General features: G+C 43.7%; 4 protein-coding genes and 1 pseudogene across 23 annotated transcripts in view; 2 read left to right on the plus strand and 3 right to left on the minus strand.

Annotated features, from left to right (window-relative positions):
- The window catches only part of LOC100405843 (zinc finger and SCAN domain-containing protein 5A-like), a 128,615-nt gene extending 126,597 nt beyond the window's left edge, over positions 1-2,018 (minus strand). For both annotated transcript variants that reach the window (XM_078361682.1, XM_078361680.1), the window contains exon 1: positions 1,973-2,018. The gene's annotated coding sequence lies outside the window, so the exon portion shown is untranslated. The remainder of the gene's footprint in view (positions 1-1,972) is intronic.
- Positions 1-2,018, minus strand: part of LOC100402578 (zinc finger and SCAN domain-containing protein 5A) — a 112,217-nt gene extending 110,199 nt beyond the window's left edge. For all 5 annotated transcript variants that reach the window (XM_008988703.6, XM_002762521.6, XM_078361670.1 and 2 more), the window contains exon 1: positions 1,973-2,018. The gene's annotated coding sequence lies outside the window, so the exon portion shown is untranslated. The remainder of the gene's footprint in view (positions 1-1,972) is intronic.
- LOC103790112 (zinc finger protein 727) lies at positions 1,904-26,889 on the plus strand. Of its 12 annotated transcripts, none has more exons than XM_078361690.1 (11): positions 1,926-2,107; positions 3,407-3,477; positions 4,747-4,801; positions 6,781-6,892; positions 7,889-8,015; positions 8,259-8,346; positions 20,876-20,960; positions 23,288-23,362; positions 23,542-23,694; positions 25,271-25,460; positions 25,570-26,889. In XM_078361690.1, exons 5-9 carry the CDS (start codon positions 7,982-7,984, stop codon positions 23,584-23,586), a joined length of 327 nt encoding a protein of 108 aa, XP_078217816.1. In that variant the 5' UTR covers positions 1,926-2,107; positions 3,407-3,477; positions 4,747-4,801; positions 6,781-6,892; positions 7,889-7,981; the 3' UTR covers positions 23,587-23,694; positions 25,271-25,460; positions 25,570-26,889. The 12 variants fall into 12 exon arrangements, with proteins under 12 accessions (XP_078217811.1, XP_078217816.1, XP_078217815.1 ...); XM_078361689.1 differs by having other exon boundaries at positions 23,819-25,460; positions 25,570-26,781; XM_078361684.1 differs by lacking the exons at positions 23,288-23,362; positions 23,542-23,694 and having other exon boundaries at positions 25,570-25,701; positions 25,820-26,889.
- On the plus strand, positions 9,401-11,691 carry LOC144580921 (uncharacterized; annotated as a pseudogene).
- Positions 14,938-27,330, minus strand: ZNF582 (zinc finger protein 582). 4 transcript variants are annotated; one of them, XM_008988706.5, is made up of 5 exons: positions 27,168-27,264; positions 25,499-25,587; positions 23,834-23,960; positions 23,481-23,576; positions 14,938-17,452 (listed from the first exon to the last, which is right to left on the minus strand). In XM_008988706.5, the coding sequence occupies exons 2-5, from the start codon at positions 25,505-25,507 to the stop codon at positions 16,131-16,133; spliced, it is 1,554 nt and encodes a 517-aa protein (XP_008986954.3). In that variant the 5' UTR covers positions 25,508-25,587; positions 27,168-27,264; the 3' UTR covers positions 14,938-16,130. The 4 variants fall into 4 exon arrangements, with proteins under 4 accessions (XP_008986954.3, XP_008986953.3, XP_035141171.2 ...); XM_008988705.5 differs by having other exon boundaries at positions 26,945-27,264; XM_035285280.3 differs by lacking the exon at positions 25,499-25,587 and having other exon boundaries at positions 27,168-27,330.
- Positions 27,331-27,452: the final 122 nt, after the last annotated feature.

Below are 27,452 nucleotides of genomic sequence, written 5' to 3' on the forward strand. Positions count from 1 at the left end.
TTGAAGAGTTCACTTAACTCATTAATGCGAAAAATTGGTGACATGTTAAAACTAGCTCATAAGAGAACCCTCCCCACCCCTAAAAAATGTCACATTTATAGATCAAAAATATTAAAGTGGCTGGCTGCAGTGGCTCATGCCTGTGACCCCAGCACTCTGGGAGGTCAATGTGGGAGGATCACTTGAGGCCAGGAGTTTGAGACCAGCCTGGGCAACATAGTGAGATCTCACCTATACTTTAAAAATCAGCCAGACAGGGTGGTAGTTACCTGTAGTCCCAGCTACTCAGGAGGCTGAAGCAGGAAGACAGCTTCAACCCAGGATGTCAAGAGGTTGAAGCTGCAGTGAGCTCTGATGGTGCCACTGCACTCCAGTGTCAGCAACAGAATGAGACCCTGGTGTCAGCAATAGAGTGAGACCCTGTTTCTTTTCCTTTTTTTTTTTTTTGAGATGAAGTCTGGCTCTGTTGCCTGGAGTGTAGTGGCACCATCTCGGGTCACTGCAATCTCCGCCTCCCAGGTTCAATCAATTCTCCTGCCCCAGCCTCCTGAGTAGCTGAGACTACAGGTGTGCACCACCACACCCAGCTCATTTTTATATTTTTAGTAGAGATGGGGTTTCACCATGTTGGCCAAGATGGTCTCGATCTCTTGACCTTGTGATCAGCCCGCCTCGGCCTCCCAAAGTGCTGGGATTACAGGCGTGAGCCACCACGCCTGGATGACCCTGTTTCTTAAAGAAAAAAAAAAAAAATTAAATTAAAATAATGTGCAGCAGCAAATAGAGGCAAAAACTGACCTCCTCCAAACAATTTACTTTTGTGTGGACGAGAACTCATTTACACTTCCATCAGAGAGCCACAGTGTGAGCTGGTAAATAACTCAAAACAATGACTAAATAGAATCAAATAACCTCACAATGTGATCTGGTAAATAACTCAAAACAATGACTAAATAGAATCAAATAACCTCACAATGTGAGCTGGTAAATAACTCAAAACAATGACTAAATAGAATCAAATAACCTCACAATGTGAGCTGGTAAATAACTCAAAACAATGACTAAATAGAATCAAATAACCTGAACGCCCATTATCTGTGCCAGGCACAATTACGACCACTTCATCTCCGCAACACGATTAGCTAAGAAATATTGTTCCATTGCACACATGAGCAAACTGAAGATCATAAAGATTAAACAATTAATAAAAAATCACACAGCAGGCCAGCCGCGGAGGCTCACGCCTGTAATCCCAGCACTTTGGGAGGCCGAGGCGGGAGAGCGGGCGGGCGGATCACCTGAGGTCGAGAGTTCGAGACCAGCCAACCGACATGGAGAAAACTTGTCTCTACTAACAATACAAAATTAGCCGGGCGTGGTGGCGGGCACCTGGAATCCCAGCTGCTCAGGAGGCTGAGGCAGGAGAATCGCCTGAACCTGGGAGGCGGAGGATGTGGTGAGCCGAGATCGCCCCATTGCATTTCAGCCTAGGCAACAAGACCGAAACTCCGTCTCAAAAAAAAGAAAAAGAAAAAGTCACACAGCAGACACACTCCACAGCTTAAGAGTCAACCAAACACCCACAGAAATGCACACAGGGTCGCACATCACATCACACAACGTCACGGAGAATGGGCCATCGGATACACTAAAGCAGACGCCGGGTGGTCCCACGCACCTCGTTGCAAACACTTTCCCAAACTTAAGAAGAACATTTCCACGCCGGTGTATTACCACTAGGCCCTTTCCCCACCTCCTCTTACAGCCTCCAACTAAGTCTGTTCCTGGCACTGAAATACACTGCACCCCTCAGAAGGCAACCGCGTGGCTGTCTGTGCGCAGGCGCAGCATTCTCCCCACACCTCCGACGGGCACAAAGCCACGCCCCCAAGGCCGAGCTCACGCATGCGTACTCGGTCATCGGCGGACCCGCCTCCCCCTCCACTCTTCTGGTACTTTATGCCACAGGTACCTTGTCTCTTAGCCGAGGTCGCCTCTGGATTCCGGTCCCTGGGAGCGGAGGCGCGGGGCTGCACATGCGCACTACGGGTCGTCGCCTACTCCCAGAAACCACCGGGGCCCACAGGCGGTGCGGCCGGTGCTTCAGGTGGGTGGTGGGCTGCAGAGAGAGCTGAGTGGGCAGCGTCGCCGTTTCTCCTTTCTTGGACGGGATTTTCCCAGCGCCACGTCATAACGGGACATGATGAGGCTTGTGTTGCTTGGGGGCCGGGCGGCCCGTCTCACAGGCGCTCCGGGCAGGAGTGGCCACCTCAATGGCTGGAGGCCCAGGGGTCAGTGCCGGCCTGAGTCTGGAGGTGCTGGGTGCGGGTAAGCCCGACAGTCAGTGTGTCGGCGTCTGTGCACACAGAAGGCATAATTTTTAACATTTTTTATTTTTATTTTCTGTTTTATTTATTTATTGTTATTATTATTTTTTTTTTTTTTTGAGACGGAGTTTAGCTCTTGTTACCCAGGCTGGAGTGCAATGGCGCGATCTCGGCTCACCGCAACCTCTGCCTCCTGGGTTCAGGCAATTCTCCTGCCTCAGCCTCCCGAGTAGCTGGGATTACAGGCACGTGCCACCATGCCCAGCTAATTTTTTGTATTTTTAGTAGAGACGGGGTTTCACCATGTTGACCAGGATGGTCTTGATCTCTTGACCTCGCGATCCACCTGCCTCGGCCTCCCAAAGTGCTGGGATTACAGGCGTGAGCCACCGCGCCCGGCTCTAGAAGACATAATTAAAATTAATATCTGTGTGCATGGTTCTATCCCAGAGTAGGCGACTGAGGCGTTGAAAAAGGCCGTTATACGTTTTCAGGAACCAGAGATGCACGCTAAACAGTATTTAATTAGACTGGATCTGACTTTGCAGAGATCTTTAAGCAAACTGCAGAGAACAGAGAAAAAAATAGGTTATTTACAGATAAAAGTATCTACCTGTGTAGTTAGAGGTACAAATTTGGTGACAGAAAAGACTTCAGTATATGCTGGCATGTCAGGAGCAGTTCTCAAAGAGCTTAGTTTTATTTTCTTGAATTTTAAGAATGCCTAAGATCCCTCTTCATCCTCCATCTCGGTAGTACTTTAAGTGTCCCATGTCAGCAGTTTTATACTCTCCAACAAGGGGTACATCTGCAGACACACTGAGTGTCCCTGTTGAAGAGAGTGGAGTGGCTGTGGTGAAGTTCGGGTACCTCAGTGCAAACGTGAATTGAACTGGTTCATTCATCTCTATGGTAACAGCTTCCTCCTCATTATCGACATTACTTGTCTGAGAATTTGATGTTTCCATCAAACTGTCAGTGAAATCTGTCGCTCTTGGAGTTTGTTCAGGAACGTGGTTGAAAATGGGTGGCAGTGGGTTCGAGAATCTGGTCTCTGAAGTTTCCTTCCTTCTCCTTAGCCCTACATTTCCAGGACCCTGTGGCTGTTCAGAACGCTGTTCCGGCACGGTGCGCATTAGCCATGTCTCGGGTAGGTTTTTGTTCTATCTTCGTTTCCTGCGGCCTCATAGGTTTTAAGTCCTGGGCATATCTACTTTTGCTTACTTGGGTGGTAAAGACTGACACGGGGGGCCGGGCGCGGTGGCTCAAGCCTGTAATCCCAATACTTTGGGAGTCCGAGGCGGGTGGATCAGTAGGTCAAGAGATCGAGATCATCCTGGTCAACATGGTGAAAGCCCGTCTCTACTAATAATACAAAAAATTAGCTGGGCATGGTGGCGCGTGCCTGTAATCCCAGCTACTCAGGAGGCTGAGGCAGGAGAATTGCCTGAACCCAGGAGATGGAGGTTGCGGTGAGCCGAGATCGCGCCATTGCACTCCAGCCTGGGTAACAAGAGCGAAACTCCATCTCAAAAAAAAAAAGACTGACACGGGCCGAGTCCCAGGTCTTCTCATTCAGCAACACACGGGACTATGGGGACCCCTCTCCTCAGAGTCCATGTCCTGTACTTTAGGGTTCATTTATTCACCGAATGAATTATTCTGAATCTCCACTGTCACCAGTCGTCTTTTAAGCACTGTTTGGGGGTCAAAGTTACACTCCCTGGAGAAGACGAGAGCCATTATCTGGAAACTGTCATCTTCTTGAAGTAGAGGTGAATACTCAGTCATTATTGACATTCTGTACAGTCCCAGACTGAGAGGATGCGTCATAGAAAATGCTCATGAGTGGTTCAGACTCAGTAATGGTAATCTGCCTTTGGAAATTTGGGGGAATGGGAATGTGATTGACGTCTTGAGCATGAAAGTCCAGGTTAACAAGGTCAGGACATTTACTAGGAACATTAGTGAAAGATAATGTTTGGGATCACAGGTTCCACTTTGAAGTTGGGCGGCTTAAACGTATTTCCAAGAATTCCACAGATGAAGTCACAGGTTTCGTTCAGGGTGTTTTCATGGTCTCTGAAATTTTGTGCAAAAACAACCAGATTTGATTCTTAGCCTGGTAAGTGTAGTCACCAAGATATTTTGTTTGAAGAATAGATTTTCTTTTCGAAGGGACAGTTTGATTTTCTTTCTTTTCGGAAAAGAGGCAATATTTTCCCGACACATTCTGTTTGTTATGACTGAAGCTACTCGTGAAATTGTTAAATTATATTTATGTATAACCATCATATAACAACTGTGCAGAAAAAAAACATTTTTATCACTTTATTTTTTTCTGTATTTTGATGTGAAGTATTTGAGCTTACAGCTTTTTTAACCACCAGTTTTTATCCCATTTTCTCCATGTTTCCAGTGCTTTCTTAACTCCGCTGATATTGTCACCATCAAGATAGATTTCCATCACTCTTGCAAGTATTTTTTTCATCTATTTTTCTCTTTCCTGACCCTCAAAGGAAAAGGATTTCTTGTTTTGATGAAGGATTTCTTGTTTCTTGGAAAAGGAGATCAATTTCTTGTTTTAATGATAGTGGATTTGTTTTGCTTGGCTTCACATAAATGGAGTCAAGTAGTTTATATGTGTGTGTCTGGCTTCATTAGCTCAACATAATGTTTCTTGATATGCATTGATGTCCATTATTTGTTGTTCTGCTGAGTGTTGCATTGTGTTAATATGTTAGCCTACTTACTCATTTTCCTGTCGATAGACATTTGGGGTGTTTCCAGGTTTTTGGTTATTAATAAAACTGCTATGAATATTATTGGGTAGGCTGAGTATTTTTTATCCAAAATGCCTGGGACCAGAAGTATTTCAGATTTTGGGTTTTTTTTTTTGCGGGGGGGAACATTCTCATTATACCTACTGGTTGAGCATCCCAAATCCAAAATTCAAAACGTCCCAATGAGCATTTCTTTTTTAATCTTATGTCAACACTCAAAAAGTTTCAGATTTTGAAGCATTTCAGCTTAGGGATATTGAACCTGTAGATGTCTGTTTCTGATCTTTTAGAAGATGTAGTCGTAGAAAAAATACTGGCATCTGGACGCAGTGGCACACACCTGTAGTCCCAGCAACCTGGGACGCTGAGGCAGGAGGATCACTTCAGCCGGCCTTTCATCACAATAGGGCATCATGATCACACACGTGAATAATCACTGCCTTCCAGCCTGGACAGCACAGCAAGACCCCTGTCTCTTGAAAGAGAAATAAAATACTGGCACCTGAAGAATATCAAGAAAAATTTAAAAATTATTCATTAGATATATTGTAGTCTGCCTCATTTATGGTGACAGAATTCAGGATAGCAAGAGGTATGTCCTGAAGCAGTCTTGGAGAATCCTGGAGGTGCTGGTGACATTCAGTTCCTTGAACAGGGATCTGCTGATGAGTGGATTGCTTTGTGAACATTTAACATATTATACACAAATTCATCATATTGATCATGGCTCACTGCAGCCTTGACCTCCTAGGCTCAAGCAATTCTCCAGCCTTAGCCTCCTGAGTAGCTGGGACTACAGGCGTGTGCCACCATGCCTGGCTAATTTTTTAAATTTTTTAGAGATTAAGTATTGCTATGTTGCCTAGGCTTGTCTTGAACTCCTGGGCTCAAGTAGTCCTCCTCTCTCGGCCTCCCAAAGTGCTGGTGTGGCAGGTCAGATCTCAGCAAACTCAGGCCTCCATAAAAACTTTCAGTACTGACAGTGGTTAAGTTAAACGTTAAAAGCCAGTGCCCTTATACAAAGGCTGGAATGTAACAAAAACCCACCAAGAGTTTTCCTAGGCCTTTCCTGGACCTAAAAGCATGACAAAATCATGAAGGAATTGTTAATTGGACCCATTTCAGATGAAACAGGTTTTATTGGGGGTCTGAAGGAACTCCCCAAACCCCTGTGGTTTAGCAGGAGACAAGATAAGAGTAATCACCCCAGACCTGAACCCATTGAGATCAAGTAAATTTACTGAGGGTCCAGAGAAAGGTCTCTAAGACTCAGACCTTAGTCATAGATGAAAAGAAGTTAGTCACTTACATCTTTAGATGAATGCGCAGTTAACATAGACATGTAGCTTAGAAGGTGTATAAGCTCTGGAAAACTTGGTAATTTAGAGTTGGTCTGGTGATAATTTCCAGGCCTCTCCCTGTAACTGGCTACAGAAATAAAAACTCTTTCTCCCCAGTTCATCTGCATCTTGTTACTAGGCCTCAATAAATAGCAGCCTGACCCTCAGCTTGATCCAGGAACACTGGGATTATAGGCATGAGCCACTGCACCGAGCCATATTGAAGATTTCTGAAACCCCACATTCAAGTGAGAAAAAAGAAATCTTCTCTGCCCCATGTTTAATACAATAAAGTTCCGATAGCTTTTGACCTATGTACTGTTGTTACAGATGGTGTAAGGGTGTATCTGGGAAGGACAACTGTGTATGATGGAAGTAATTGGGAATGCTACTTTTATCACGAGTTGATGAAGTCCCAGGATGCCGGAAAGGAAAACTGGCGGTAGGCTGGGCATCCTCAGCTCTTCTCAACCCCTTCTTCATAAGTAGCTGAGGATAAAACCTCATTCCTTACTCCTGTTGCAGGCCCTGATGGAGGCAAATGAGGTGGAATAATAACCCGTCTGCTGCAGTTTTCAGACCAGTACATTTACTACACTAAAATGTAGCTGCTAGAGCCAAGGCTGCTTCACTTCCTGAGAATTCACACCGAACTGGACAGGGTGGGAATGATTAATATCTGATCCCATGATGCCTGTGGGGGCCTGAAGCCCCAATACGGCTTCTTCATCCATAGATTTTACATTTAACTGGAATAGCTGGAGTCATGTATCTGGGCCACTCTTTGCTGCTAGCCGAGTTCCTCATCTTTATTTGATGAATCTCTCACTCTCCATTGGCAGCTTCCCACTCGCTTTTCTTATGTGGCACGAGCCCCTATGAGGGCAAAACAGAAGACACCAAACCTTCCTAAAGCTTTCATTTGGAACTAGTTAGTGTCACTTCTGTCACATTCTGTTGATTAAAGCAAATCGTAGGTCCAATCCACATTTAAAGAAAGGGAACTACCTTTTATTTCAGCAAGAAAGTAATTTGTAATTGATTCTGAAAGTCATACATGGTAGAATTTGATCCATCTCTGAGGATCTATGGTAGAATTGATGATGACTGGCTTTTAACAAAGTCAGAGTGTGGTCATACTATGAATATGTAAGATTATAAAAGCAACTATGATAGTTCCTTTACAAATCGCTTTTGAATATGTGGATACATGGTCTCTGAGCAATACATTTCTTAAACTATTCAGTGTTTTTTGAATCTCCTGTTCATCTTGAATGTTTCCCTTATTAAGTATTTTTCTATACCCAAATTTCAATAAACACTATTTGATAGTGTTGCTCTAAATAAGCTTCTCTCCTAAGTCACAGAGTCCTGATCAGCTCCTCCCAACTTCCAGTTATTTACCTGGGCTCTTCTAAGAAAATGTTTGTCATTTCAGGGATCAGTGACATTCTAAGATGTGGCCATTGACTTCTCCAAGGAAGAGTGGGGATTCTTGAACCCTGTTCAGAGAGATTTGTACGCATCTGTGATGTTGGAGAATTATCGGAACCTGGTCTGGCTGGGTAAGTGCTTAAAGCCCTTTCTTCAGCATCTGGTCTTGAGTATGTCTTATTTTTTTATATTGGGAATCTTGTGAGATTCAGAATTTACATGCCACATGGGATTGGGGTGAGCAGCTTTCTTTATTCTATGTGCCAGATATTCTAATTTTTCTGTTTCTATAATGGCTTATGTCCCGATTACAGTGTTGATCTGTCAGAATACCTCAGTAACCAGAGCACAGCCAATTTTGTTTATTTTCACAGGCCTTTCCATTTCTAAATCTGTGATTTCACTGTTGGAGAAAAGAAAACGGCCTTGGAGAGTGGCAAGAGCTAAGAGGCCCATTGCCAGGTGAGTATGAAGAACCACTAGCAGGGGTGAGTCATGTATATGAAAGGCATGACGGTTCTAGAGGGCAGACACCTTTAAGATGTGAAAGATGCTCTCATCCAGCGTTTCATACATATGTAGAAATTCGTCTCCTTGAGTCTGAGTTTCTAAATGGATACTGATCACCCACCATTTATATCTACTTTCACAAATGCCTCGGCTCAGAAATGACAAGCGTGTCTTTCCTCTTTGTATATGGTGAGCTTCCTTTTAAACTCAGGGTCCTGTTTCTCACAACTGTTTTTATGTCTGGGTCTTTGATACTGTTATTTACTGGAAAATAACTTACGTAGTGGTCTGATTGTTTGAATGGGTGTATTCATTGGTCGTTTTATTCATTAACGTTCATTCCTTTTTTAAAACGAGTTGACTGTTGAGACTGTTAAGAGATGCTTACTAGGAGTAGTCACGGGATTCATCACATGCTTGTATTCCTGCCTGCAGAGTTAGTGAATAGTCCACAAGAACATCATTCTGATGCTCACTGCAAAGTATGGGGATCCCCAAGACCACCATGAGTTCTGACACAAATTGCAAATCCAAAGGTCCCAAGATGACTGTCAGGTTTGATAATTCAGTAGAAGGACTCACAGAACTCACTGAAAGCTGTTATACTCATGTTTACAGTTTATTACCATGAGGATACGTATTAAAATCAACCAAGGAAAAAGACATAGGGCAGAGTCTAGGAGGACTTGCATTTATGCCCCCACAGTGGAGTCACGAACAGTGTTAACTCCTCCCAGCAATGATGTGTGGCAAAATGCACAGAGTATGGCCGAGCAAGGAAGCCCACCTGACCCTTGGTATCCAGACGGCTTATTAGGGCATCGTTATGTAGACATGGCTGACTGCTCACATGTCTCATCTCAGTCTTTAGCCCTTTTGGAGGTCACCCTAATATCATGTGACCCAGAGCCCCACATTTGGTAATAATCTTTTGAGTTCATTTTAAAAACCATGAGGCCTTTGTGGTAGAGTCTCCCTGTAAAAACCAGCCCTTCTTGCACGCTTAATGAGGTAAGCCCTCTCCACTGTCTACATACATAGTTTAATCTGGAGAAAACAGTGGGATTCCCACGTTTCGTGCATAAACAGGCCAGAACTCGGTCATTCTCCATAATTAACCGAGGCTCTGCTCTTAACGTTTACAGCAAGCACAGCCAGCCTCTCTGAGCTTCTGCTTCTAAACAGTAAAAATAACTACAGGTTGGAAGGGCATTGTATTTGCCACGGCAAACCCTACTGCCTTTCTTTAATTTGTGATCACGTTGATCAGCCTTCCCGTGATGCCATTTTGACCTCTGCGATTCCCCATAGTACATGTAAATCCACTTCCTTGCTGCCTTCACTTGACGCTCCTATTTTACCTGTTTGCTTAGTGATCTCTTCAGTCTCAAGATGTCTGTATCAAGGAGAACTCCTACCCTGTCTGTCCCTGACTGTAGATTGATTTTATTGTTTCTATATGAAGTCAAATTGTTTCTGCAGTAAAATCACTGGAGGTGACTTCTCTCTGGACACATTAATGCTTCAGGTTAATACATACATATATATACAGAAACTACCTTTTTCCTCTTTGTGTTTTGAAACTTGGTGTATAACTTAACACATAAGTCTGCATCTTGTCCTTTTCACTTCATACATTATCCTGCAGGTCAGAAAGCAGCTGAAGTTCAGTCTTTTTTTAGTAGCTGAGTAATACTACAGATATAGATATACCACGATTAATTACGAGGGACATAGTTTGTTTCCAATATAAAGCTTATTTCAATAAGCATTCTTATCAATATATCCTTAAAACTGGTATCTTCATCTCTTGAAAAGGTGCCTAAAGGGGGTTGAAAGGATAAAAGATGTACATTAAGTTAGTTGAGTGTGCTTCTGTTAGTTGATTTTTTTCCCTTTCAGCTGTACCAGGTGCAGAGACTAAGGAGTCATCCATAAAAAGGCTATTAATGAAGTATTATCTCCGTTTGACACAGTGACAAAATGCACAAGAAACATATGTAAGGAATGTGGAAATGTATACTGCCACAGTACGCAGCTTACTCTCCATCAGAGAAGTCATACGCGAAAGAAATTCAATCAGTGTTTACATTGTGGGAAATACTTCATTGATCAACTCTCATTCAGCAGCAAGAATCTACACAGGAGAGAGACCCTGTGCATGTAGCGAATGTAGTGAAACCTTCAATCAGAGGTTACACCTTACCCAGCATGAGAGAATGCACACGGGTGAGAAACCGCATGCATGTAAGGAATGTATGAAAACCTTCAGCCAGATGACGCATCTCACACAGCATCAGAGTACACATACGAGACGAAAGTTCTGTGACTGTGGAAAGGCATTCAGCTGTTCCTCCGCCCTTATGGATCCGCAGCAAGTTCATAGTGGAGAAAAGCTGTATGAATGTAAGGAGTGTGGCAGAGCCTTCACTCAAAGTGCACAACTCAGTAAACTTCAGAAAACTCATTCTGGAGAGAAACCCTCTGAGTGTAGTAAGTCTAAGAAATCTTTTGTGCGCCTGTCTTCCTTGATTGAACATTGGAGAATTCACACTGGAGAAAAGCCTTATCAATGTAAGGACTGCAAAAAGACCTGCTGTCGTGTCATGCTGCTCACTCTGCACAGGAGAATTCATACTGATGAGAAACCCTATGAATGTAAGGAATGTGGAAAGGCCTTCACTGCCTCCTCTTCCCTTGTCACCCATAAGAGAACACACAGTGGAGAGAAACCATATAAAAGCAAGGAATGTGGAAAGGCCTTCACTGCCTCCTCTTCCCTTGTCACCCATAAGAGAACACACAGTGGAGAGAAACCATATAAAAGCAAGGAATGTGGAAAGGCCTTCACTGCCTCCTCTTCCCTTGTCACCCGTAAGAGAACTCACAGTGGAGAGAAACCCTATAAATGCCACGCCTGTGGGAAGTCCCTTAATGCTTCCTCAACACTTTGTCAACGTGAGCTAATTCCTACTGGTGAAAGACCCTTTCGGCGCAGTCACTGCGGGAAGTCCTTTAGACACCGTTTTCACTGTACTCAACGCTAGAATGTGTAGTGGAAAATGTTGTCCAATAACCAGTACTTGAAATGTTAATTCTGATTGTTCCACGTCGTGACCAGCACTTTGTATTCTGAGTCTTCTAAAATATGCTTTCTTAGTTTGTGCAGAATACTTAACTGCACTTTTAATTTAACTTAAAAATGCTGTCCCTTGACGATACATATTTGTTTGTAAAGTGTGTGTTGAAGTCTTTTGCAGATTATTTTTTAAATTAGAGGTTTTTCTTAGCTTGCAATTATGAGTTGTTCATCAGATTTTGGAAATATTTTCTACTATTCTGTAACCTACCTTTTCATTTACATAATGGTGATAAAAGCTTTCAATTGATGACATTCAATTAATCACTTTTTTTTTTTTTTTTGAGGCGGAGTTTCACTCTCGTTACCCAGGCTGGAGTGCAATGGCGCGATCTCGGCTCACCGCAACCTCCGCCTCCTGGGTTCAGGCAATTCTCCTGCCTCAGCCTCCTGAGTAGCTGGGATTACAGGCACACGCCACCGTGCCCAGCTAATTTTTTGTATTTTTAGTAGAGACGGGGTTTCACCATGTTGACCAGGATGGTCTCGATCTCTTGACCTTGTGATCCACCCACCTCGGCCTCCCAAAGTGCTGGGGTTACAGGTGTGAGCCGCCACGCCCGGCCCAATCACATTTTATAAATGGTTATGCTTTTACTTATTTTTCAGACAGGGTCTCACTCTGTCACCCAGGCTGGAGTGCAGTGGCACAATCATGGCTCACTGCAGTCTCTGCCTCCTGGGCTCAAGCAGTCCTCCCACCTCAGCCTCCCAAGTAGCTGGGACTACAGGCGTGTGCCAGCACACCCAACTAATTTTTTTTTTTTTTTGAGACAGAGTTTCGCTCTTGTTGCCCAGGCTGGAGTGCAGTGGCATGACCTCTGCCTCCCAGGTTCAAGCGATTCTCCTGCCTCAGCCTCCCGGGTAGTGGGGATTACAGGAATGTGCCACCATGCCTGGCTAATTTTGTATTTTTAGTAGAGATGGAGTTTCTCCATGCAGGTCAGGCTGGTCTTGAACTCCCAACCTCAGGTGATCCACTTGCCTTGGCCACCCAAAGTGCTGGGGTTACAGGTGTTAAATTTCTCTAGGCTGGGTATGGTGGCTCATGCCTATAATCCCAGCACTTTGGGAGGGCCAGGTGGGAGGAGCACTTGAGCCCAGAAGATCAAGACCAGCCCGGGCAACATAGCAAGACCTTGTCTCTACAAAAAAATTTAGAAATTAGCAGCATGTGACTTGTATGAAAACAGCCTTTTGCATAGCAAGAGTAACACTATCTTGAAGTGAAACTGCGATAATGATCAACGTTTGACTCCTGCACAAGACAGTCCTTCGGCAAGATCAAGAAGCAGTGACTCGAGCACAGATGACGCCTCATAGATACTTCTGCAACTTTCCCGCTGGGTCATAGGTTTCACAAGAGGGTCTGAAAAGTGATGAGCGGCGTGCGTATGTTCTACCAAAACAGCTTGTGATGATGTGAGTGCAGGAATCCGCCACCTCACAGCTGCTGGAGAAACGACTTCTCTTCTGACATCCCTATTAAATGTTTCTTTCTGAGGAGTCGGATTTGCCAGCCTTCCCGTTCCCTCAACCTTTGCAGGTAGGTTTGCATATACTACTTACTGTGGGACACGAATACGTGTTTCTATATAAGGTGACAGATGTTGAAAACCAACAGGCAAAAACATACCAGATAAAGAGAAATCATTATTCATTGGCATTACACAGTGTGGGAATAAAATACAAAAAGAATTACTCTGGGTCAGGGGTTGGCAAACTTCTTTTTTTTTTTTTTTTTTGAGACAGAGTTTCACTCTTGTTACCCAGGCTGGAGTGCAATGGCACGATCTCGGCTCACCACAACCTCCGCCTCCTGGGTTCAAGCAATTCTCCTGCCTCAGCCTCCTGAGTAGCTGGGACTACAGGCACACACCACCGTGCCCAGCTAATATTTGTATTTTTAGTAAAGACGGGGTTTCACCTTGTTGACCAGGATGGTCTCGATCTCTTGACCTCGTGATCCACCCGCCTCGGCCTCCCAAAGTGCTGGGATTATAGGCATGAGCCACCACGCCTGGCCTGGCAAACTTCTTTTTTTGAGATAAGGTCTTGTTCTGTTGCCCAGGCTGGAGTGTATAGTGTGATCACAGCTCACTGCAACCTTGAAGTCCTGGGCTCAAATGATCCTCTCACCTCAGCCTCCCAAGTCGTTGGGACTACTGGCACATGCCACCATACCTGGCTAATCTCTCTGTTTCTTTGCAGAGATGGGGAGCTCCCTTTGTTGCCTAGGCTGGTCTGGAACTCATGGTATCAAGTGATCCTCCTGCCTCGGCCTCCCAGTGTTGGAATTACAGACGGGAGTTGTAGTGCCTGACCCAAACTTAAATCTAAAAAACCAGACAAGGCCAGGTGCAGTGGCTCACACCTGTAATCTCAGCTCTTTGTGAGGCCAACATGGGAGAACTGCTTGAGCCCAGGAGTTTGAGACCATCCAAGACAACAGGAAAACCCTGCCTACAAAATACCTTTTTTTAAAAATTAGCATGGTATGGTGGCACATGCCTGTGGTCCAAGCTGCTCAGGAGGCTGAGGTAGGAGGGCTGTTTGAATGGGAGGCTGAGGCTGCAGTGAACCATGGCTGTGCCACCGCACTCCAGTTTGAGATGCCGTCTCAAACAAAAACACCCAGACAGTAAATACAGGTGTTGTGGCCATATAATCTATGTTGCAACTACTCAGCTCTGTAATGAGGCAAAAGCAGCTGTACATCATCGATGCAATGTGTTACAATGAGACTGGAAACCAGGCAGAAGGCTGGATTTGGGTTTTAGACGCTGCAGTAGGCAAATGGGATATTATGTAAAGATAAAGGTATGATTCATAAATAAAGGGTTAGTAGTATGTCCCTGTAGGTCAAACAAGATAAACAACAAAAAAGTCTGGAAATTCAAGATATTTGCAAAAATGTTTTAGGAAATTCTGATCCAGCATACACAAATCATATAAAAACAGGGAGATTTTTACCATTGCAATCTAGTGGCTTAATAGACTTATTTAGAAACTTGTATCCAAAAATGTAGAATATGTATTTTTTCAATGTTCATGGACCATATATAGAAATCAATCTTGTACTTAACCACACACACACACACACAAATGTCAAATTGGCAGGGCGTGGTGGCTCACACCTGTAATCACACACCTTGGGAGACCAAGGTGGTCAAGAGCTCGAGACCATCCTGGCCAACATGGTGAAACCCTGGCTCTACTAAAAATATAAAAGTTAGCTGGGTGTGATGCTTTGTGCCTGTAGTCCCAGCTACTCAGGAGGATGAGGCAGAATTGCTTGAACCTGGGAGTGTGGAGGTTGCAGTGAGCTGAGATCACACCACTGCATTCCAGCCTGGTGACAGTGCAAGACTGTCTCAAAAAAAAAGTCAAATTCAAAAAAGGAGTTATTTTCAAGCCACATTTACTAATCATAATAAAATTATATCATTTAGGATGCTTTTGGCTGCGAATTTACAAAATATCCAACTAAAGTAAGTCAGCAATCAAGGTTTTTCTTATATAACAAAGCATCAAAGAGGCAGTTCCAGAATTGGCCTAGTAGCTGAGTCTTCTCAGGCTCTGAGTCAGCTTCTCTGAGGTCTACTTTTTTGTTTTCTTGGTTCCAAGATAGCTGCAGCAGCTCCAGGCATCATGTTCTCATAGAAAAATGTTTAAAAGCAGGAAGAGAGAGAGGAAGAAGTCTTCATGATAAACCTCTCTCTTCCAAATGAGGAAAATCTTTCCCAGAAGCCCCAGCAGATCCCACTTAGCAAGACTGATACTGGCCCGGCCATGCTGTGCTGCACATGAGGCTGGAAGATTAGCATCTGATACCCTCAGTCTAAGACAGACACAGTTGCTACCAATAACCAGGGGAACTGGGCGTGGCTGCTGGTATGATAACCAATGGGTGTCCGCACCAGCCACATAAACAATGTAACAATGTGGAAATTCAGAAACACTCTCCTAAATTTTGATCATTTCTGGATCAGGAAGAAATAAAAACTGAGATTACTGTAAGATGGTCACTTTATTTAACATTTTCTGTTATTTTCTTCTTTCACTGCCTGGGTGTCTGTAGTCTTGAATAGTATGTTTAGTGCCTGAGCTTAGCTTTCAGATGTTCATGTATACACATGCATTCAGAGGCCGTAAAGATTACTCCAGCGGAGCTCTGACTTCCCCATTACCCTCACATCCCTTTAGCCACATTTCACATCCCTCAGCCTGGTAAATTCTCCATTCATCCTTCTCATTACCATTTATGATAACTGCATGATTTATTTCCTTGCTAAGCAAGTAATAATTTGGCTGTTAAAAAATTTTTAACTTGTAAGAAAACTAAAACTTTTCATTCTTGATAAAACTGCTACACTGTGGTTAGAAAATGTGATTCTGGGATGTGTTCTGAAATAAAGTTTCTGCCAACCTCTCCCTGCTTCTTTCACAATCACGGTCTGAACAATTTACATCCATACAATTTTCCTTGACAGGAGTTTTCAGACTTAGGATAAAGGATCACCTCTGGGCGAAGGCACTGTCACTGGCATTGCACTCTCCAAGTCTTTCCAAGAGGGAGGAGGAAGTTATGAGTAGCCTAAGCCAATGGGCTTTCCTCGTTACTTCCATTCATATGGCTGCTTGCCAGCATGAACTCTCTGATGATTAGGAAGGGGTATGTGCTGATGGAAGGCTTTTCTACAGTTCTTAGATTCACATGCGCGTCTCTATTATGCATTCGCTGAGCTTGAACAGTAGTTGAGTCATGACTCAAGGTCCTCCCACATTCCTTATATTCGTAGGGCTTTGTCTCAGTATGAGTAACTTGATGATGCATCAGTTGTGAGCAGTGACTAAACGCCTTCCCACATTCCTTACATTCATATGGCTTTTCCCCTGTGTGAATTCTATAATGCACAGTAAGATGTGAGACCCGTTTGAAGGCCCTACCACATACCTTACATTGGTAGGGTTTCTCTCCAGTGTGAATTCTCTGATGTTGCTTGAGTTGTGAGCTCACTCTAAAGGCCTTCCCGCATACTTTACATTCATAAGGCTTCTCACCGGTATGAATTCTCTGATGTCGTATAAGAGTTGAGCCTTGATTAAAAGCCTTCCCACATTCCTTACATTCATAGAGTTTCTTGCCAGTATGAAGAGTCTGATGTTGAATCAATTGAGACCGATGACTGAAGGTTTTCCCACATTCCTTGCATGCATAGGGCTTTTCGCCAGTATGAATCCTGTAATGTACTTTAAGATGTGAGATCCGATTGAAGGCCTTGCCACATTCCTTACACTGATAGGGTTTCTCACCTGTGTGAGTTCGCTGATGTTCAATCAACTGTGAGCTTCGACTAAAGGCCTTCTCGCAGTCTTTACATTCATATGGTTTCTCACCAGTGTGAACTCTCTGGTGTTGTATAAAATTTGAACCAGAATTGAAGGCCTTTCCACATTCCTTACACTCGTAGGGTTTCTTACCAGAATGAATATTCTCATGTTGAATTAGTCGTGAGCCATATTTAAAGGCCTTCCCACATTCCTTACATTGATAGGGTTTCTCATTAGTATGAATTGCTTGATGATTAATAAGGAGTTCTTTTTGCCAGAAGTCTTTTCTACATTTATTATACCCAAAAGGTTTTTCTCTAGCATGAATTTTCTGATAAAAAGTAAGGGACGTACGCTGGTCGAAAGTGGGCATTTCTTCATGTCTGGGGATCATTTGATGGAAACGTCTATCTGGATTTCCCTGCTGTCTGTCAAACTGGCTTCTGCATTCCCAATCATCTTGGAAACTCGAACACTCAAGATGGTAACTTGCAAAGCCTTCCATTAGCTCCCACTGGGGTGATTCAACTTCATAAACATGCGGCTTTGGAGATAATTCCTTGGTGTCATATCTGGACTCCAAAACTGAAATAGAATGAGAAAAAGCAAGTATGTTTGGTTTTTCTTTTTCCGGATAAAGGAACTACAGTAAGAACTGGGAGGGTTTAGACTCAATGCCTGTTAACTCTTGAATATAGCTAAGCCATTAGAAAATGGACACGTAGAACAGTGAAAGGAAAATACCATAAATCAGATGACCAAGGTGATCAGAAAGGCGAGAAAAGTGATTCTGAAATGTTAGTGTCAGGCTGGGCATGGTGGCTCATGCCTGAAATCCCAGTGCTTTGGGAAGCCAAGAAGGGAGAATCATTTGAGGCCAGGAGTTTAGACAGGCTTGGGCAACACAGCAAGACCCCATGTCTACAAAACAATTTTTAAAAATTAGCTAGTTGTAGTGGCACGTGCCTGTAGTCCCAGCTGAGAAAAGAGGACTGATTAATCCCAAGAGTTCAAGGTTGCAGTGAGGTATGATCATGCCAGTGCACCCCAGCCAGGGGACAGAGGGAGACACTTTTTCTGTTCTTTTTGAGACAGTCTTGCTCCGTCACTCAGGCTGGAGTGCAGTAGTGCAATCTTGGCTCATTGCAACTGCCAACTCCCTGGTTCAAGCAATTCTCCTGCCTCAGCCTCTTGAGTGGTTGGGATTACAGGCATGCACCACTATGCCCGGCTAATTTTTTAATTTTTTTGTAGAGATGGGTTTCACCATGTTGGTCTGGCTGATCTCGAACTCCTGACCTCGTGATCTGCCCACCTCAGCCTCCCAAAGTGTTGGGATTACAGGCGTGAGCCACCATACCCAGTCGGACCCTGTCTTTAAGAAAAACAAAACAGAGTTGGTATGGGTCAGAATTGCTGCTGAAACATATTTTCTAAGACAATATTTCTGTGAGACTCTCGAAGAGACAAATATACAGTGACAGAAAGCAAAGCAAACCATCGGTTTGAGGAAATTCCTGTGCAGGAAAGAGCACGAGGGACTTGTCAGGTTGACGGAAATGCTCACTGTCTTGATTGAAGTGATGGTTATGTGGGCGTATAAATTTGTCAACACTCAAAACTAATTTAAAAAATGCTTGTTATTGACTGTAAATTATGCCCCAAATAGAGTGAATTTTTAAAAATGATGGGGATTTCAAGATGAAGAGTTCAGGAGATGGACGTAAAACAGGGTCAATGTACTTCATGCTACTGAACTGTACACTTAAAAATGGCTGACATGGTAAATCTTCTATTTCGTCACTGTTTAAAAAAATAAAAATAAAAGTGATGGAGGAAGTGTGTGGTTGGATCTGCAGCCTGCCTCAGCACCTGGAGGACATGTGGGAGAATGAGCCAGAGGACCATGCTGGGACAGTGGCAGCTATTCTCGTATGTCGGCCGGAAGCTGGAATAACATGGCTGCTATCTTCCTCTGAGAAGCTTTTTATATCTGAAGTATAGCTGAACACCATGGCTGAAGCCCATTGTCAACTAACTGACATTTCTTAAATGTCATTCATTCACCTGAACCTTACCATTTCTTAAAGGTGACCTTGGGAAAAGAAGGGCTTTGTTCCTTGTTTAGAGGATTAGGGGGTGGGTGCTTCTAGAGCAACATACTTTGCTGCTTATTCAAACTGCATGAAAAAGTTGAATGGTATAACGGACTCTGATTCTACCCAGTATATGATTTCAGCTACAGGGGCAGGTTTTACCGTAATTACATGAAAAAGTTGAATGGCATAACGGACTCTGATTCTACCCAGTATATTATTTCAGCTCCAGGGGCAGGTTTTACCGTAATTACATGAAAAAGCTGAATGGCATAACGGACTCTGATTCTACGCAGTATATGATTTCAGCTCCAGGGGCAGGTTTTACCGTAATTACATGAAAAAGCTGAATGGTATAACGGACTCTGATTCTCCCCAGTATATGATTTCAGCTACAGGGGCAGGTTTTACCGTAATTACATGAAAAAGTTGAATGGTATAACGGACTCTGATTCTCCCCAGTATATGATTTCAGCTACAGGGGCAGGTTTTACCGTAATTACAGCAATCAACCCCAGCTGACTTAAAGAGACTTAGGCATAGCTTGATGCAAGGAACCATGGGAGAAAGAGAATGGGGGAAAGTGAATGGGAGAAAGCTTTTGAACGTCTTCATCATGTGTATCAAACAGATGGCCTTGAGGACGTTACAGGCACATGCCTGTTTTATATGGTGGCATATCAGATACTATCATTCCTTTTGTTATTTGTGAAAATGTTAAGCTAAAATTACTGGAATGTAAGATTGCTTCTACAATGGAAGATGATAAAGACTGTGAAAGAAACATCAGATTTTGCAGACATAATGCTGGCTGCTGTTACCTCAAAGGCTTGTGCCACAACTGTAGTGTGTCCACATGGCATGGTAAGAACAAGACCATGTAAACAGGACACAAAGCAAGATGTTTTTTTCAGACGCTGTGTTTGGCTGTTCAAGAGGAAGGTTAAGGGTCTCTACTGTCTTCCAACAACTAGTGGGACAGTTTCCAAATACAGCCACCTATCTACCTATGAGGGCACAGATCAATGATTAGGGTGTATGGCAGCCATCTTACAAGAACAAAAAGGGAACCAAGAAAGTGCCATGGACCATGGAATATTAAAGCCAGCCTGGTGTACAAAACAACATTTGGGACAAGCTAACTGCCTAACTGGACTTTTGGTTGTAGAAATCAAAGTGATCATATATTACTTGGTCTTTCTGGCAATGTGAAAAAAATCTTGGCTGCTTCCAAGGAAATGTCTTTTTAAAGCACTCCTTTCTCCAAGATGCCGTTTTTTCCTTGCACATATTCACCTTGCACAGTTGAGCTCTGCTGAGTACAGAGTTATTTATTCCATGAACACTTTTAAATAAAGCCATCGCTGATTAAATACTATTGTATAACTATCCAAAGATATTACCAACAGTCATACATCTCTAACTTCCTGCTTCTATTTCACTTCTTGTAAAGTTGCAAAATGGCAACAAAAGAGGTCTTCAGTGTTTTCACGTTTCTTTACAAAATCTGGCACAGTATTTTAATGTGATTTGGGCAGAAGACACTGTGCAACCAATGAAACATCATCTAAAAATCTTATGTATAAGCAATAAAATATTTTCCACTTCTAACAGGTGCTTCACATTTAGCATAATTTGGACATTTAAATAAATACAAAAAACTCGAATGGTAAAGTTAGAGACAAACTATTACCAGTTTGGGACAGCAGGAAAATGTTGGTTTTTGGTCACTCCAGTGATATGAGCACATCCCCATATCTTCCCTAACTTTGTGGTGCATGCAGGCAGCTAGAATTCAACTGTCCTTTCAGAGAATTATTACGAACCTGCCTGTTTATCACACCTAGATTTCATTTGCTTAAAGCCGGGAACACTTAACCACTTCTGAATTTTTCTCTGCTTGTTTTCACAGTGAGCATTTGAACGGCAACATTGTATTAACACCGAGGACAGTATACAATTTTAGAAAAGGCGCCCTCTGCTGTCTAATTCCGCAGGTAATTTTTTACAGTTTTGTAAATGAACAAGGTACTTTGTTGTTGTTGTTTTAACAGATTCTCACTTTGTCACCCATGCTGGAGGGCAGTGGCATGATCTTGGCTTACTGCAGCCTCGACCTCCTAAGCTCAAGCCATCCTCCTGCCTCAGACTCCTCACAGGTGGGCACCACCATGCTCAGCTAATTTTTGTATTTTTTTGTAGAGATGTGGTTTCACCATATTGCCCAGGCTGGTCTGAAACTACTGGGCTCAAGCAATCTACCTGCCTTGGCCTCCCAAAGTGCTGGGATTACGGGCATAAGCCACCACGCCCAGCCTACAAATGCTTTTTGATGAGAATTTTGTTCCAGTCAATGTGCTAAAAGGGTACTAACTTTTAAATGTTGCCATTAAGTTCAAATGCACCTTTTCATACTTTGAAGAGATGTATGTACATAACCCTTAAACATGTTCACGATACTTCTGTAAGGATGTTGCTACACTGGCATATCGAATGTGTACAATTCGGCTCCAGTGTGACACTACTCCTTTCCGTTTCTACGAGGGGGAGATTTTGTGCAGTAGCTTTATCTCTGTGAATGCACTTTACAGCATTTATTGAGGGTGAAAGAGCAGGAGAGAATTCTGTGTTAGGAACTTTCACAAAAACATCGGTCATTTACCGAACAGAACCAGTATTCGCAACATTTGTCAAGGTTTCAGATACGTGGTTTTGCAGCTCCACTCACTGCAGTGACCCCAGCATGAAAGAACATTAACAAGCTGACACCAGTACCCTCTTAAATTCTGTCAGCATGCCACATGCATTGTGATCAACAGTAACCGGATGTTTCTGAGGTGTTTTGATTGGACTCAAAAGTATTGCAATCAATTTGGAGACAAAAGCAAAATCTGCATGTTAGTTTAAGTACGACAACTTACAACTTAAAAAAAAACAAACCTGTATGTAAAAGTTCTATAGAAAGTTTCCCTCCAAAATAGTTTTCCTTTCCTGAAAGCTGCGGTCTCATTCTGTTGCCCAGGCTGGAGTGCAGAGGCGCAATCCTGGTATAATACAGCCTCAACCTCTCTGGCTCAGGTGAGCGCAGGTGATGCTTCCCGCTCAGCCTTCTGAGTAGCCAGCATTACAGGCATGAGTTACTACACCTGGCTGCAGAAAGGTTTTAATATGTGAACCTATTAACACGACGGACTAACGTTGTGCCCACTGAAATCTCTTTCCTATCGTGTCCTTATGTTCTTCTGCCTTTCATATACATTGACTTCTATGCTTCTCCTTTTAGAAACATAAAATTCTTGTTTTGTTCCTAGTTTTTGTTTAAAAAAACATTTGAATGTGTACCCTTGCTTATGTGAAGAAGCATGACCTACCAGTCACCGCTACATAGTCAACATTGTAAGAGCTGGTACTTTTTGGTTCACGTGACGGTTGGCATTCTTGCATTTATGTCCATGGATGTCACCTGTGTGGACTTGTTCCGTATTTACGTTAACTAGCTAACTTACTGAATTGTTGAAACTAAAAAACTTAAAAACGTGCTTATAGCAAAGGGGGAGGGATTACGTCCAAAGAACCCAGGAGCCAGTTTGAAAGGGTGTCACCAGCCAAATTTGGAAAAACGTGAACGTTGTGATAAATAATGATAATGGATAATAATCTGTTACTGAGTAAAAGCAGCTTTATAAGATGAGAAAAAGTGTGCCCCTACTATGAATCCATGATATAAATGAAGAAACAAACGGTAAAAGGGAGAAAGCCCTTCTTCACAGGGGTGTGTGAACTAATACAGAAAGAATAATTAAGTTTTCTAAAATCACTATTTTGTAATTATTAAACAGATCTGACCCAAGAGAAAACCATCAGTGAATTCTGAGACCAGCAGGTTTGTGAGGAGCACCATATTTATATCCTCTCAAGGTAGATTATAAAATCATGGCTTAGCAAACACACAGGAACAGAAAACCAAACACTGCATGTTCTCACTTATAAGTGGGCGCCAACACATGGACACATAGAGTGGGACAACACATGCTGGCCTTTTGGAGAATGGAGAGTAGGAAGAGGGAGAGAATCAGGAAGAATAACTAATGGGTACTAGGCTTAATATCTGGGTAAGGAAATAATTTGTACAGTAAACCCCCATGACACAGGTTTACCTATTTAACAAACCTGCACTTCTACTCCTGAACTTAAAGGTTAAAAAAAAAAACGTTTAATTAAAATTAAAAAATAAAGAAAAATGGTCAAAAGATACATCTTTCCAAAGAGAAAATACTTTCCTTAGGGCCACCATATTTGTACTCAGTCTAGCCCTATCCTGCAGGTTGAATTTTTACATGTTTCACGAGGAAGGAGCAGCCACCTTTGTCGAATACAGCTGACAAGCTCAGGAAGACACGTAAGACATAAGCTTCGAATGTAGCAACCTGCAGGGAGGATTTTCTAAGACAAAGGGCCACTTCCAGCTGACCTGATACCCGAATTGGCTGCTCCCTTGTCACTGATACCTCACTCACCTGGGCACAGGCCTCCAGCCACCACCCTTTCCACCATCCAGGGCTCTTTCCCTTGCTCTAGGAAGGATATCACATCGGGTTTGGAAATGGCCAGACCTGGAGATAAGAAGAAACATGCCACTTGGTTACGATGTAGGGGCCCAGGATTCATATCCAGGACCTGATCATCAAGCAGGAGACACAGTTGCAGCAGAAGATGGGACCGTTGCCTGAGGTAGGGGAAGATGTAGCTTCAGCCAATAGTGCTGCCCTGTAACCCCTCAGACATGACCAATCAGTCATAAAACAACTGATCAGGAAGGAATACACGTGTCCAACGATAACCTCCAAACCCACAGACTACATCACCTTACCCAGTGAGACCAGGTTGCTGTAGGTCTCCAACATCACGTCTCTGTACAGATCCCTCTGAGCAGGTGCCAGCCACTGCCATTCTTCTTGGGAGAAGACTATGGCCACATCCCTGAACAATTCTGACCCCTGGAATGACAGGCACGTGTGATACAAATGTATTTCAATGGGTCACAGTGGCATGAAAGGAGGTGGGGCAGGTCTTTGCAGGGGCTGGGGTTTTTTGGTTGAACAAGAAGGGTGGGACTGAATGTGAAAGGTTACATTAGAAATGGGTATGAGTGGCCGGACGCGGTGGCTCATGCCTGTAATCCCAGCACTTTGGGAGGCCGAGGCGGGTGGATCACGAGGTCAAGAGATCGAGACCATCCTGGTCAACATGGTGAAACCCCGTCTCTACTAAAAATACAAAAATTAGCTGGGCGTGGTGGCGTGGGCACGGTGGCGCGTGCCTGTAGTCCCAGCTACTCGGGAAGCTGAGGCAGGAGAATTGCTTGAACCCAGAAGGCAGAGGCTGCGGTGAGCCGAGACAGCGCCATTGCACTCCAGCCTGGGTAACAAGAGCGAAACTCCGTCTCAAAAAAAAAAAAAAAAAAGAAAGAAATGGGTATGAGTAAAACAGAATGTTCAAATGTTCTCAAACACTCCTTGTAACTGCAAATCAAAGCTCTGTGCACAAGTCCGGGATGAAAATGGAGTTTTCCTTATTTAAGAAACAGTGTAATAACACACACAGCCCACTCTGTACTTGGCATACAATAAATTCTCAAGGTGAGACATATCATTTCTATCTTTTGGAATAACAATAACAAAACATATTTCTCATGTACTTTCCCCAAATATTTTATTTTTTTAAATTATAGAAACGTTTTCTATCTTAGATACAGGATTTTCATATAAGTCAAGAATTTCTTGGAGATGAAAGTTCATCATTATGTCAGAACATAACAATGATTTTTCTTCATGGGAAAAACCATGGAGATCACTTTTATTGAGTACGATTTTCTATCAAGTGAAACTAATGACTCAAGCATCCTCTTATTTTGGGCCCAGAGGTTGGATCAGATCTCACAGGCTTTCCCAAGCCCTGACCACTCACCCTTCTAGCTGGTCATCTCACTTGCTGTATCACCCACCATTCTCAGCTCTGTCTGTACTTTTCTTGCTCTTAAGCTAAAGAAATTAATGGAGACTGTCCCAGCTTCATATGCTCTGTTCGACATCAAACTAGACTTAACTTTGGCATGGAATCTCTGATGGATTCCCAGTCAAACATCAATTACATATCCAATCATTAATCATTCCCAAAGCAGGGCACTGGACCACAGACTTAAATTGAAACCAACCAACACCACCTCCCCTGCTTTTCTCCATGTGATTGCTCCTATGTTCATTTCCATCTCTTCAGTTCTTACAGAAGATGCTCTCATTTCATACAGGGAAATGGGTTTCTCCTCCTAGCAGAAGAAAACCATCAGGAGATACAGAATGCTACAGAGAACAAATCTGTGGGCATTTACGAGGAGAGGACAATGGGAGAGGGGACTCGCTGTCTGGTCCTTTTATTCCCTAGAATGGGAAAGTCTGAGAACCAGATTCCTGGATGGAACCCAGGTGGGAAGTTTCAAGGTAAGAAAAGCAAGTATTTATGGGATTTTAAAACTCACAAGGGGCATGACTTTTAGAATTTCAAGGGCTGACAGGTCCTCCTCCTGGTTCCTCTCTTGGGGAAAAGCAGAGTCCTGCGATGGCAGAGCTGGGGGAGGAAAGAGCAAACATGAGAGGCTACGCTTGCCTCACAGCGACTAGAATGCCAAAGCCACAAGTTCCCACCTGCTTGCCCTCTGCCCACCAAGAAAATGAGAGAGAGGTGAGACAAAGGGATCCTCACCCAACCCCAGGAAACCTGCTTCAGCTGCTGCAAGAAGGGGAACCAGTGGTCCTTCCTTCCCATTCCCCCTAAACATAATGGTTCTGTTTTGTTGCAGATGCAAGTCTGAGACAGGGATGCTGAGGCTGTTCTAGTGACTGAGACCCACGTGTTACATCAAGGACAGGGAAGGCTTTCCTCCAGCCAGGGAGCATAGAAGGCCTGCAAAATTTGCACAGCCCCAGCCTAAAACAAAGCCTTTCCAGGACTAGGTCATGTAACTCTCTCCTGCAGCAAAGATAACACATTCCCAAGTCTACCTGGCTCTTTTCCCAAAGGCCAAATTTACAAAAAGCGCCACAGCCCAAACTGAGGCTTTGTAGACGCCACTTCATGGAGCATGCCTTGCATCAACAAATGGGACAGAGTTACAAGAAACAGTAAGAGACAAAATTTACAGGGGGCAGGCCCAGCGCTCCAGTATCAGCACATAAATGTGCTCTTCCATAGAGACACAGCAGTGCACAAAGCTGAATGCCCATAATAGAACCGAAAACGAGAACATAAGTAGGCAAGTGGTGGAACCATGTTTGGCATAACCATATAATGGAACGCCAAGTGGCTGTCAAAAATGAAGTCGGGCAACATTAACTGACAAGCAGAGATACTAACTACTGGATCCTTCAAGAACATTCAGCAAAAGGAAGTCAAACTCACTGACACACAGGCTAAAACAAAACAAAACCGAAAAAGTGGAAGAAAACACACCCAAGTGTTTGCAGGGTTGTCATTTAACCAGTTCTTGAGCTCATTAAGAAGTATCCTACAAAGGAGTATGTAAAGTGCCTATTGCGTTACAAACGTTTAGTTCCAGGTAAGGTGTAAGTGAAAGAATTATGCATGTTGGGTAATATGATGTAATAGGCAGCCTTTCCTTACTATAACCACTTTTATAAGCATTATTTGTATTAACTGCACGATATCCCATTTACACAGGATAGTCTGTGTTTCCCTCAAGTGGTTCCCGATTGCTGGACACAGAATTTGAACAAGGTCATATAAAATGTTCCCAAATGTAAATTCTTCTAAACTAGCTGTTCTAAATCCTCTGGGGGTCTTGCAACTCTCTGAAAACGTCATGAAACAAGATTTCCTCTCAGATTAAAAAAAAAACAAAAACACGCATAACAGTGAATGCAAAACATCCGCAATTTCAGGGGGTCAGGGACCCCTGTGCACCCACCTAAGTGGTCCATGCACCTGGGCTATGAGGCTGGACGCAGAAAGGGGGCGCCAGCTATCGCGTGCCGCGAGGGCCGGCGGGAAATGTAGTCTCACGCCGGTAAAGCCACAGAGCGACGATGGGGCGAGACAGCTCGGTTCTTCTCAGGCCTGAGACCCAGCCGGCCGCGACACTCGTTCCTATTTGGACCCCGGAGCGCCTGGAAAGCCCCGGAGCCCCTCACCTGCCGCCTTCTCGGGTCCAAGTGCCACCGCGGCCGCGCCCCCGACAACCCAGGGCGCGCTTCCACCTCGGTACCCGCTGACTCGCAGCGCGCATCCGGAAGATGGCGCAGACGCATAAAGCACACCTATGCTGCGCCATGATAGGGCCGGCACCGCAGTGTCTTCTGGGAAACGTAGTCTCGAGACTTATAGGTAGTAGCCCGGCCTTGAAGCCGGATCTCGCGGTGTTTAGGGGTGAGCCGGGAGCCTTGCTTGCGTAGTGCGCGGAGGAGCGATGTGCGTGT

This window comes from Callithrix jacchus, chromosome 22 (assembly GCF_049354715.1).
Source record: "Callithrix jacchus isolate 240 chromosome 22, calJac240_pri, whole genome shotgun sequence".
Taxonomy (NCBI): domain Eukaryota; kingdom Metazoa; phylum Chordata; class Mammalia; order Primates; family Cebidae; genus Callithrix; species Callithrix jacchus.